General features: G+C 46.7%; 2 protein-coding genes across 2 annotated transcripts in view; one reads left to right on the top strand and one right to left on the bottom strand.

Moving 5' to 3' along the window:
* LOC101572865 (sperm acrosomal protein FSA-ACR.1) overlaps positions 1 to 264 on the bottom strand; it is a 2,008-nt gene extending 1,744 nt beyond the window's left edge. The window contains exon 1 of the mRNA XM_004641447.1: positions 204 to 264. Within this exon, the coding sequence (XP_004641504.1) occupies positions 204 to 264 (61 nt within the window). The remainder of the gene's footprint in view (positions 1 to 203) is intronic.
* An 8,538-nt stretch (positions 265 to 8,802) lies between these two features.
* On the top strand, positions 8,803 to 9,255 carry LOC105743573 (ubiquitin-conjugating enzyme E2 L3-like). The gene is made up of 2 exons (XM_012516960.1): positions 8,803 to 8,831; positions 8,928 to 9,255. Exons 1-2 carry the CDS (start codon positions 8,803 to 8,805, stop codon positions 9,253 to 9,255), a joined length of 357 nt encoding a protein of 118 aa, XP_012372414.1.
* The last annotated feature ends 3,768 nt before the right edge of the window (positions 9,256 to 13,023 follow it).

The raw sequence follows: 13,023 nt of genomic DNA, 5'->3' as shown, positions 1-13,023 counted from the left end.
TCAACTTCTACCTTGGTAGGACTCAGCACAGAGCCCTGCATTCCCTGTTAGTTAGATCATCCCTGAATCCTGACCTTGGCCACTATCTTCCCCAAAGCCTGACAGCCCAGGCTGGTCACATCGTCACCCCAGGTCTGCTCCCAAGCAACATGTCCTCAGCCTCACTCCCCCTAGGCCCCCACTCATCAAAGCCCCACTCACACCTTGGAAGATGACCAGAGGGGAAGCCCCCAGCAGCAGGAGAGCCATCAGGACCTTGTCCATCTCAGTCTGGGTGGTGGAAGACCCAACAAAGCAGCCAGCGAGGACCAGTCAGGCTGCTCTCATGCAGGAGGAGAGCAGGCTGGAGACTCCGCTCTGGGTTGTGGCTAGGCCTGGGCAGCAGCTTCCTTTTACCCCCTTGCCAGTGGGTGTCTCACCACCACCAGGCTCGGGACAGCTTCCCACACAGGCAGTTCCTTGGAGCTTCTGGAGCAAAGGGTGCCCGGGAGCCCAGCCTGTTCCTGTGCAGGGGAAATCCAGGTGGCTCACTCCCCTGTCCGCCCTCTGTGAGGCTGTGCTCACTGCCAGGACTGTGGTGCTCCAACTGCTGATGGTGTGGGCAGTGGGGTCGGGGGGGCAGTTGGCTGTCACATCAGACACTGGGTCAGTATGACGGCTTGTTACAGGGGCCCAAAATGGGGATGCTAAATGACTATAACTGCTCCACTTGTATGTCTAATACCATCCATGAATCACTTAGAAACTTTATCAGTTAAGTCTTGGCCAGCAAATGCCATGGTCACCTAGCAGCAGAATATCTTCTCCCAGATTCCTGGCTGCCCTCCCTTCATCCGCTTTCCAACATAAAGCTTCCCAAGCGTGTTTTACGCTGTCCCTGTATCTGTTTTTCTAGGTGAACAATGACAGTTTCCAACGACAGCATTATGCTGACCGGTGCATGGCCCAAGATCGTTTGAAAATTTCATGGCTATTGAGAAGTCAAGAAGTCTGGGGGTACATGAGGAACTGGGGGCTCGGTGGATTCCATGTGTTAAATTTATCCTGAGCCCATGAAGGCATCCCTTAGAGTCCTAAGTTCAGGAAAAGCTAACAGTCCTGTTTCGTTTCTTTAGTCCAAGATGAATTACTTAACTATCGTTTTATTCCCCAAAGTGTCCTGGGCATGGGGCACCACATGGCCAGTCCACAGACTTCTGGCACTGGCTCTCTCTTAGATCGGGAGTCTTCTCCTCTCAGACAGTGGGTGTCCAGAATCACGTGCTCCTCCAGTCCCAGGTGGCCCATTTGGGTTTCCCTGCAACGTCTGTTGGCTGGGATCCAACAGGAGCGTGTTCTGTCCAGAACAGACTCCAACTCTGACCCAGTAGCTTTAAAACCTGATGCTAGCACTCACTGGCTCAGGATCTGGTAATGAGTTATCACATCTATAAATTCTTGCTTTATCTAAGAAAACAGAAAAGCTAATGACACTTAAATCCTAAAGTCAGAAATGTATGAGATTATTGTCCATAAATTTCTTAGTAAACTTGGAGTACAATAATTTGTTAGTCTTGTTTCTTGTGTTATTCTTTGCTCTTTTTTTCTACTTTATTATAAAGAAAAACATGTCCCACTTGGGGGGAGCTGTTTATTGAACCCAGCACTTTGCTAATGCCAAACATGTGATATACCCACTGAGTTATACTTCCTGCCGCAAATTTGTATTTAAAATTGGAACTGGCAAATAAAGAAAGCTTCAGTATGGGGACACCCTTCTCTTTTGTGAACTCTGGCCTAAAAGCAACTCTTCCAGGACTGGGGAGATAGTTCAGCAGTCTAAGTGCCTGCCTGGAAAGCACAAGGACAAGGGTTCGATCCCCCGTACAGCATACAGTGCCGCTGTGCCAGCCACTGAAACCAGGCGTGGTGGTGTATACCACCTATAATCCCAGCACCGTGGAGGCTGAGGCAGGAGGGTCACTATGAGTCCAAGCTGTGTAGTGAAACCCTGTACCAAATCAATCAATCAATCAATAAATAAATAAAAGGGGTTTTTTATTTAAAAATAATTTTTTAAAGTATCTCTTCCAAGGCCACACCACCCCAGTGCACACACACGCCCTTGAAGTCCTCTACACCTTGATGACTTTTACAGCCACATCTATTCCCTTTTCCACACACAGAGCAGAGCTTGCTTTGCCTCAGCCCAGCTGCCTCTCACCCCTGTTTATTCTGAGCAGTCATGGTCCCTGCCCAAGGCTATAGGACAAGGTGAGCAGCACTTTGCTTCCAAATGACTTCTGGTTCAAGAACACTGTGATATAGCACTACTGGACTGAATGTGTTGGAAAACTAGTCCAAGTACCACCGTGTACGACCCGTAAGATGAATGGATTAATGTTAACATCCTGGGAATAGGGTTGCTTCTGTCCCAGAAACAACTGCCTCTGGGTCCCTCTTGCTTTCTCTTGTTCCCTCGCCCTTCACCTTCCTCCATGGATGACACACACCAAGGCCCTCACCAGACAAGGGTCTCTTGAACTCAGACTTCCTCGCCTCCAGAACTGTAGGACAAATATGTTTCTATTCCTCATAAGTTACCTAGTCTGTGATATTCTATTGCAATTTCACATAACAGACATAACAGGGCTGATGAGCGGATTTACTATCACAGGTACCTTCATAAATTTTCTACTGTGCTAGGTAGGGGATGTGGCATGGCCTTCTGCTAACCTGGTCGGGATTCCCCGGGTGTGTGTGTTTAGTGGGCAATGTGCACTGTGGAGAAGCACTTTCCTGGAACTGGTAATGGCCACCATATTGATCGGTCCATGGGCCTGCCGCCGTGCACTGTCCTGTTGCCCGACCGCACACATCACCATCAGCTCCTCCGGAGCAGCCTCACCTCCTGGAGAATTTTCTGCCTGGGATCCTTTTTTCTGCCTCTTGCTCTGTAGCCTCAACTCTCCTAAGTCATGTGTGAGCTCGAGCTTTGCCTGAGAGTAGTGGGCAGGGAATAGGAGCAATGGAGTGAGGCAGGCCTGAGCTCAGGGACCCCAGGCCCTGTGAGCCGAGTCACCTGCGTATATCATGAGGAACAATTTCTCCCAGGAGCCGTCTTCAAGACCACCCCCTCAGGTTTCCTCACCAGTTGAAGAAAAAGAGGGTTTGCTCTAAGGGACCCGCCCAGAAGGAAAATGCAGTGGAGCCTGTGACAGTCCTGGAATAAGAGTCAGTAGTGGGCCAGCCTGAGTTTACCAACAGGCTCAGATCAAAGGCCCACTCTGCACAGTCCAGCCCAGCCTCCCCAGGGGGCTAGCATAGACCCGCACCCAGGAAGAGTGACCCTCAGAGTCATTCCTGCTCACAGGATCTCCTTCCTGAGGATGCTGGACAAGCTGCTGGTGCGGAGCACGGCTCAGCTCCAGCTCCGACCACTGACCACGGTTGTTTTTGTTATTTAATTCATGGTTGTTTTTGTTATTTTTTAAACTGTCTACAATGAGCAGGGGTTTATTTGTTTGTTTGTTTTGGTATTGGGGATCAAACTCAGGACTTTGCACTGGCCAACGTTACCAGGTTTTTGTATGTGTTTATATGTGAGTATAGACTATTTTCGGAGCAGTTTTGAGTTCACAGAAAAATTGAGTGGAAAGTACAAAGGTGTACATCTTCTGTCCCCACGCAGCCTCCCTCACTATCAACATCCTGTACCCCTGTTACAATTCATGAACTGTCACCAAAGTCCATGGTTTGTGCTTGGGCGCACTCTGGCTCTTGGACATTCTGATATACAAAGACACTTACTTGCTACACACAAGCTGCCAGGGCTACTTGTTACCAAATCAGGTCCACTTTCCCTGCCACGCGGTATCCGTTCACTAAAGCAAAGAGCTTTGCAGAGGGGACAGTTATTCATGAGGCAATCAAGCGTAGAAGTAGGAGGCCTAACCTCAAATTCACCTTCCCAAGAACAGGAGTGGGGATGTGTGGAGGACACGGAAGAAGGGTGATGTAAGGCATGGGAAGTTGTGTGTGAGATAGTGACTGATGTGTGTGCAATCAAATTTCTTTTTTATTATTTTTAAAGAGAATAAAGAGAAAAAAAATAGAAATGATACAGACAGCAACGGAGATAACTCAGTGGTCTAAGTGTCTGCCTAGGGTTTTGATCCCTACTACTGTACACTGTGCCAGCCCCGTCCCAGGCCCATAGAACTGGCCACCAAGTCCAGGCATGTCCGTAATCCCAGCGCTGGGAAGGCTGAAACAGAAAGATCACTACAAGTCTGAGCTGTGTAGTGAGACCTTGAACCAAATACATAAATTTTTTTAAGAGAAAGAAATGATGTAGAATTTCACTAAACAAGTAATAGGTATTAAACAATGGTGGTTATATTGTATATTGTTGTCTTCAAATTAGTTGTTCAGATTAGCAGATATAAACATGCAAAACCAGTCAAAAAGTTATAAAAATTTAAAGAGGAGAGGGGAAAAAACAAAACAAAACAAAACACTAACTGCTCCTCTCAATAAACCAGCAGAAGTTAGTTATACAATTGTCCAAGACATCCTGTATATATACATAAATATATCCTTCCTTCCTTCCTTCCTTTCTTTCTCTTTCTTTCTTTCTTTCTTTCTTTCATTCATTCATTCATTCATTCTTTCCCTTATCCCTTCCCTTTGTCCCTTCCCTTTGAATAGATTTTTTTCTCTTTCACAGTATCTATTATAACTTTCAGATTTCATCTACTCTTTCAGGTTTGTACACTAGCAAGACAATAATGTGGTCTGATTTATTTCACTTATGAATATGGTCTTGCGTTGCATCCATTTACCTGTAAAAGCCTTGAGTCTATCATTGGGATAGCTGAGTAATACTCCATTGTACAAAAATGCCACATCTTCTTTATCCATTCCCCAGGTGATGGGTGTTTGGGTTGTTTCAAGGTTACGCTATGACAAATTGTGCTACAAAGTCTCTCTAAAACACTGTAAGTTCTGATTTCAGGTCCCTCCGTCATGCTGACTCCCTGGACTAAGACCAGCCAAGCTGACCTCTGTGACCTAGTGAATGTGGGTTTGCTTATCGTTTCTACTTGTGGCCGAGCTTTTGTGTTAATACAGAGAGAAATAACAAAACTCAGACCTAGCCAGAGTCAACTTTCGTCTCTTGCCTTTCTGTTCTCATTACCTAAAAAACATCCATGACAAACATACTTAATATCAATAATTCAAACATTAAAATTTGTTTGTTAAAACTTTTCTTGGAAATAAAATGTTTCAAATCAAACAGAAGCACATGCTAGTGGAGAAAGATATTCTTTTTTGCAGAGCCGGGGCTTGAACCCAGGCCCTCACATATTCTAAGCAAGTGCCCTACCGCTGGGCTGCACTGTAACCCTTTTAAAAATTTTATTGTGAAACAAGATCTCACTATGTTGCCCAAGCTGCCCTTGAGCTTGCCTTCTTCTTCCCTCTACCCCCCAGGTAGCTGGGCTTATGGGCAGGCATCACCACTCAGCTCTAAACTGGGGAAAGACTTGTTTAATGGATTCAGTAATAAAGTAATGAGAACATCCTCCATTTTCATATTAACATCTATTTTAGAAGTGGTTGTTTGTTTGTTTGGCTGGCTGGCTGGCTGGCTCAGGAATGCCTTCAGGGCAGGTGTGGGGAATAGACCCACAGCATCCTGATTGCTTTGTTGAAGCAGTCACTTAAACAACTGAGCTAATGGGCAGGCCCCCAAAAGTTCAGAAGGGTTTTGTTTTGTTTTTTTAACCTCTATTTTAAAAGATATAGAGAAAGAAGGAAATGAAAAAAAATAAGTAAATAAATAAAAAGAAGGGAATGGAAGACAAGAGAGAAAAACAATGGAAAGAAATATGAGTAATATAAAACATAATCAAGACAAGAACAGAGAGGGGGGAGAGAAGAGAGATGGGAGGGAGGGAGGGAGAGAGACAGAGAGAGAGAGAGAGAGAGAGAGAGAGAGACAGACAGAGACAGAGACAGAGAGACAGAGAGAGACAGAGAGAGACAGAGAGAGAATAAAGTTTCAAAAATAATGAAAGATGAAGTAGGGAGCCCTACATTCATAAGATAACTCTACGTTAATGAAAAGAAAGAACAAGAGCAGACAGAAATTTGCCAAAGCTTCTTCAGAAAGCTGGCCACATGCACTCTCTCTATGTCCTGCCTTCACTAAACCCAGCTGCACACATGCTAAGTAAGCATTTTGCCACTCAGCTACATCTCCGTATCTCCAGCCTTTGCTTAGTATTTGGCTCCTTTCTTTAAAAAAAAAAAAAAGTATTTATTTTGAAACAGAGTCTTTCTATGTGGTTCAGGCTGGCCTTTAACTCATCATGTGTCCCAAGCTGGCCTAAACCTCACAGTGATCCTCCTGCCTCAGCTTTCACAAACTCTAGCCTTATTCCTAAATGCTGGGATTGCAGGCATGCACCATCACACCCAATTTTCAGTTCACTCTAATCGGCTTTCCGCCTCCTCTTTCCAGGTGAACTTCCTCTGACCAATGTCATCGATGATGACTAGGGTCACCCTCATCAAATAGTGTCTAAGTCCTTGGACAATGTTAACTCATCAATACCTCTTAGAATTTCTGGGTGTTTTGAACTCTAGATGCTGTTCCTTTGGGTTATCCTTCTGATCTGACTAGCACCCCGCATTCTTTGGGTGTTTTCTTCATCAAAACCTTTAACTTTAGTATTTATTAGCATTCCATACTGTTCCTACTGCTCATCACTCAGTTCCAAGGACAACAGCTGTCTTAGCTTCTTCTCTTGTTGCTAGGACAAAAATACCTGACACCCAGAATTAAGGAAAGGTTTATTAAGCTCACAGTTAGTGAAAGTTTCAGTCCTTACTCAGCTAGCTCCAAGGCCATGGCAGACAGCGTGGCACATGGCAGACAGCAACATTTTGTGGTGGCAGAAAACAGTAAAGAGCAAAGGGAGGAGCAGTGGCTGGGGCAGCTAACAAGCCCCTCTCCCCTCCTTATACTGTAATGCAGATTACCCACCCCAGGGTGGATGTAGCACTCACAGCCATAATCCCAGCCTTGGTTCATGAATTAATCACAAACTCTAGAAGCTGCTGCATGATTGCATGATACTTTGGGGGTGGGGGACAACTAGACACAAACCATAACAACAGCCTAACTGTCATTATTTTAGCAGTCAATGTGCCCATAGTCTGCAAATATCTATTTATAATCCAAATCTAGCAGTGTGATGTGTGAAATTATCCCAACATTTACACTTCTTTTCCATCTACCTGGCAAACAATCAATCTATTATCTTTTCTGAGAAATTTTCCTCTTTCTGATTTGGTCTGATTAGAAAACAAGAAGTGATATAAGTGAGAAAATAAACTGAGTGAGTGTGAGAATATGGGAATTAGAGATAGAAATGGTTCTTTTGACCCATAATAGAAAAGAAGCTGAGAAGCAGAACAAAAAAAGAATGGAGGGTGTCTGTCAGTGTGCAGGGAAGAGCTAGTGGCTGTGGAGAGAAAGCCTGCGTGAAGCCAAAAAGAATGCATTTGATGCAGTGGGAAGACTCTGCAGGCGAGGGGACATATCGGGAGCAAGGGAGCCAGGTAGCATCTCAGGCCCTGGAAAGCAAAAAGAATCACCCATTACTTCTTGCAGTCAGTTCCCTTTGCTTATGGAATTTGGCCACTTAATTTTTTTTAAGAGGCCACGCGCGCTGAGGTTGGGGCCCCGAAGGCAGGTGCTGGCGCACAGGTGCTGGCTGTGTGAACGAGGACCCATCTGGGTTAGGCCACAGTTAGAGTTTTCAGAGAGCTCAGCATGAGCCTGCAGAATTCCTCACACTGAGCTGAGGTGCACGAATTCCTCCGTTATGTTACTTCTGAGGGAGCTTCAGGATCCAGGCAGGGCGCTTCTATACTGGTTTTTGCATCCGGTTCACTGTGAATAACCCTAATGAGATTCAAAGGTCCCTGGCTGGTAACATCAGTGCAACAATACATCTAAATCTTGGAAGCAGCTTATATATTATAAACAAATGAACAGATAAAGACATGTGCTATTTACACACTCTGGAGTACTACTATCCCATAAAGAAAGATAAACTTAGGTCATTTGTTAAAAAAAAAAAAATGGATGCACCTTGAGACCATAATGTCAAGTGAAATAAATCAGACACAGAAGCTTAAATATCACTTGGCTTATCAAGAAAACCCGAAGTATAAATGAGTTAAAGAACAAAATAAAAGATACATAATAGGAAACAGGAAAGAAATTTTGCAAATGGGAGGGAGACCTAGAGACAGAGGGGCAGGGAGGAGAGGGGAAGCGGACATGACAGGAGTTAAGATGTGTTGTGGACATGCGCACATACTTGGTGAATGTCATTACTATGTGCTGTAAATGTGCTACTGAAAATGGGAAAAAAAAATAATTACAGCAGGAGAGGTCGGAGCAGAGAGAAGATAAGTCAAAAGGAAATGGAAAGAAACTTCAGTTCAGACTGCCTGCCAGCCAAGGGGTCCTGGGGGGATGAAGCATATGGAACCCCGGAACTGGCCAGAGCCACCAAGGGTGACGTTGGAGCTAAAATCCAAACAGGCTTCTGCTGCCTGACCAAGCCCTCTCCAGGGTCCCTGTCTCGACCAGTCACTCCCCGGTGTCTTGTTCTCTAGTGTGCTCAGTCGAGCCTGAGCCACTGCGCCCCTCCAGCCATGCGCAGTGTGCAGATCACTCCGCTGCGTGCACCCCACGTGACCACCGCCTCCTTCTGCAGACCAGCCCTCCTGAGATCCAAGATGGCGGCCAGCAGGAGCCCGATGAAGCAGCTTGAAGAGATCCGCAAATGTTGAATGAAAAACTTCCATAACATCCAGGTTGATGAAGCTAATTTATTGCCTTGGCAAGGGCTTACTGTTCCTAGCAACCCTCCATATGATAAGGGGGCCTTTAGAATTGAAATCAACTTTCCAGCAGAGCATCCATTCAAACTACCAAAGATCACATTTAAAACAAAGATCTGTCATCCAAACATTGATGAAAAAGGGCAAGTTTGCCTGCCCATAATTAGTGCTGAGAACTGGGAGCCAGAGACCAAGACTGACCAAGGAGTCCAGTCCCTCATAGCACTGGTGAATGACCCCCAGCCTGAGCACACGCTCCGGGCTGACCTAGCTGAAGAATACTCTAAGGACCGTAAAAAATTCTGTAAGAATGCTGAAGAGTTTACAAAGAAATATGGGGAAAAGTGACCTTTGGACTAACATCTGCCACAAATGATTCCAGCTAGTGTGAGCAGAGACCCCGCGTAGTGCATTCTGACAGCCTGCACAGCAGGACTCTGTGGAAAACTGACAGGCGCCACCACCTGGCATTCACTTGTGGCAGTTACTAACTTTCTACAGTTTTCTTAATCAAAAATGATCTAGTAACCTTTAAAAAAGGATTAAAAACTTCAGATAGTCTTAAAAAAAAAAAAAAAAAAAAAAACAGCTCTCCCCCAGGGGGCTGTGATGTCACACACTGTAGGCTACAGCTGCCAGCACCAGCCTCCCAGGGGGAAAGCAAGAGATGCCAGGTCCAAAGCGGTCCCATGATAAGACCTACTTTATCAAAGCAATTTCCCAATATTGATTCATCAAACTCCCCTCCAGGGGAAACTTCACCTCCTCGAGGTTCATTTTCCTTTTGTTTCCTTTTCTTAAAAACTATGTCACCTTCCATAGGCATCAAGAAAGCGCAATGAATAGTTGGGAATGTTTAATGTAATGTGCTTACAAAGGGACCTTACATACGAGTCCATCTCAGTCCTTTTAAAAAATGCAAGCTAAAATTATTACTTCACTTCTTTTACTACTTCTGTGGTGTTCTGAGCATATTCTTGGGGTCTGTTCTTCCTCTCTCCCCATCCCACCCCACACACACCTCACTTCACATCAGTACTTTCCTTACAACTCCCCTGAGCTCACCCTCATTCTTCCCCACTTGGGCCCAGAGAGGTCATCATCGTCATCCCTGAAAGTGTCCTGACTCCTGAGTAGTCTCACGTTCCTCCCCTGACGCACAGCGCAGAGCTCCTGGGCACCCTCATTCCTTGCCTCTGCCTCAGTCTGCGGTGGGAGATACTTTCAAGGATCTGTGAGAACTGGGTGGGGCTGACCCTGAACGCCAAGCCATGGCGCTCTCCAAGGTACTGAAGAAAAGAAGACTTGAGACGCCCGTAAACTAGCCTGCAGGGAGCTGCCTAACTGCAGCAAGCCTCCACACCTCTGAGAGCCGGCAGGGAACTCACGGGTCATCCAGACCAACTTCCCTCCCGCTGTAAACAGTCTCTTCTCCATGTTCTCTTACTGGGACCAGCAGAATCCTTCTGTCCTCCAGACCCACCACAGTCCCCGTCGAATCTCCAGTGCAGGCTGCATCCAGCACAGCATGAGGTAGATAAGGGCACAAGCTCTGCAATGCATTGGACGTGGACCCAAATCCTGAGCCCAGCGCTAACAACCCTGGCCCACCTCCTTAACTTCCCTGGAAACACTTCTTGTCCCTTGTGATGAGTGAAAGCAGTAAAACAACCTATCGATGAAGATTTTGCCAGGATTAAATAAGAAGATAGCTTCTACTTGCTCAATAAGAGACAGCCATATTGTTACTTGTGTCATGGCTGTTACCTTTATTTCCCTAGCACAATTCCCAGATAAAACTGGGACTTGGAAGAAGCTGAAGATTGAATAGAGTGGCCCTTCCCCAGTCTCCCCTCCTATTCATCTAGTGTTTTTGATATCTTCTCCTTCTCCCACATACACAAACACCTCTACCTAGTGGCACTTCTTTTTCCTCCTCACATTACAAAAGCCAAATCCTGCTTTCTCTTGGCTCGGCCTCCTCCCTGCCCTCCCATCTCCCACCACATGCTTTTCCATCTCACTCCCATCCTAGTCAGCCTAGAGCTAAAAGATAAGATGGATATAGAGGCTGCTGTTGAAAGAATCAGACAGCCAAAGCAGGGACTGATATGGAGGAACCCCAAGCAGGGTGGGGTCTACTTCATCTACTGAAACCCCTGATCTGAGCCTCTGTGCCTCTCCTGCCCTGCTCTGGCTCCATGTAACCCCACTCCCCTGCAGGCCCCTTAGCTTGGTGTTCCTAGCCTCACACTGTTGCAGCCAAGACTTCCAAGTGGTATGTGAGGTACACATTGCTGCACATGGTCACAGCTGGGAGGGTGAGGGGAGGACAACTGCAACAGGCCAGAAGAGTTCCTAGAAGGAGAAGCAAGTGAGGCCCTCAGACTAGGGCCTGGAGTCTTTGGCTTAGTCTCCTGACTGGTGTCAGCACAAGCCTCCACTGCTCTGTCCTGGGTAAGAGCAGAAGTGCTCCGAGAGACCCTTCTGCTCCGGCTTCATCCCCATCTTCCTTTTCTTTCCCTCCTGCAGTCACTGCCCACTGTAAAATGGACTGAGTTGTCCCACAAACCTCACCTTCAAAAGAGGGAGGCCATGGGGTGGGGGCTGTCATGATAGGAATGGTGCCTTGACAAAAGAGCAGAGCCCACTCGCTCTCACCCACTTCACTTGAAGACACGGGAGAAGGCAGTCGCTGCAAGCCAGGAACGGGGCCCTCTTCTGGAGCTGACTCAGCTCCCTCCTTGATCTCCAGGACTGTGGGAGAGCAAAGCTCTGCGGTGTATGCCACCCAGCTATGGTACTTAGCTACACATCCAGGACTCCATCCAGTGATTATGGGGAACAGTTTGCTCTGTGGCTCGCCTTTGCTGCAATCTGGGCCATAAAGTGTCTTCCCCTTTCAATGACCCCTTTCCTTCCTGTCCCTGGAAGAGGTGAGGAAACTGAATCTAACTTCTCGAGGACAATGAGGGAAAAAGTCCCCAAAGGTCTTGGCCCCAACCTCTCCAAAGTCAGTGTTAGACAAGGTCCTGGGAATCTGGGTTGTGGAGCCCAGCCCGGGGAAAACTCAGCTCGTGAGGCCAGGGCATGCTGTCAGGGCGCGGAGTCACTGTGCTGCAGGTGGGCATGGAGTACCAGAAATGGAGCCAAAGTTTCTCTGGAGGGTGCAGGAGTTCTCTCAGGCCGTGGTGATGCAGGACCATAGACTGGAGGCCTTAAACAGATGGTCAGGGGCCAGCAGGGTTGTTTCTGTGAGGCCTCTCCTCCTGGACCGTAGGTGGCACCTTCTGTGTCCTCATATGGCATCTGTTCTGTGTACATATAAAGGCAACAGCTCCAGTGTCTCGTCCTTAATTACGTATTCATTCATTCATTCATTCATTTATGAGACAGGGTCTCACTACATAGCTCAGGCTGGTGTTGCACTCACTATGTAGCCTAATTTTGTGGCAATCCTCCTGCCTCAGCCTCCCTGGTGCTGAGATCACAGGCATGTGTCACCGTGCCCAGATCTTTCCCTTTCTATAGGGCCACCAGTCCAGTAGGAGTAGGGACTGACCAGGATAATACTGATTACATCCTGCTAAGCCCCATCTCCAAATATAGTCACATTGAGTGTTAGGGTTCCAACACGAACTGGGGGGAATATAGTTCACTTTGAAGCAGAGGAGTTGGCGTAGTTCTGTTGCTTCTGCACCCCAAAGTTCAGAAAAGGCCAAGGCCTGCTGTTCTACATGCTCAGCCAGGCCCCTAACCACCTGGGGAAAAGACCTCTTTCAAAATCATGTACTGCAGGGCACCCTTTCACATGCAATACTTTTGTACACAAAACACACAGACAACCAGCTTAGGAGCACACAGCCATAAACCCAGCACTCAGGCAGATTATGCAGGATTGCTGCCAGCGTGAGGCCGACCCGGGTTACAAAGTGAGACCCTGTCTCAAAAAAAAAAAAAAAAAAAAAGGACACACACATGCACACACACACCCATATACACACATGCATGAATGCACCTGCATGTTTCCACATTTGAAAATGTGTAGAGGTTTTCATAGCCAGGTGTGAACACTGGTTACCACTGTGTGATATGATTATGGGTATTTTTCATTTC

Source organism: Octodon degus, unplaced genomic scaffold, assembly GCF_000260255.1.
Source record: "Octodon degus isolate 3935 unplaced genomic scaffold, OctDeg1.0 scaffold00136, whole genome shotgun sequence".
Lineage (NCBI taxonomy): Eukaryota > Metazoa > Chordata > Mammalia > Rodentia > Octodontidae > Octodon > Octodon degus.
Note: the sequence above shows the minus strand (reverse complement) of the source record. Positions and strands in the feature narration are given on the sequence as shown.

Bases quoted from the DNA above. Each gene is read 5' to 3' on its own strand.
- LOC105743573 (XM_012516960.1), top strand. From the start codon at position 8,803: ATGGCGGCCAGCAGGAGCCCGATGAAGCA. The intron at 8,832-8,927 runs GCTTGAAGAGAT...TACTGTTCCTAG, and splicing joins AGCAGGAGCCCGATGAAGCA to CAACCCTCCATATGATAAGG.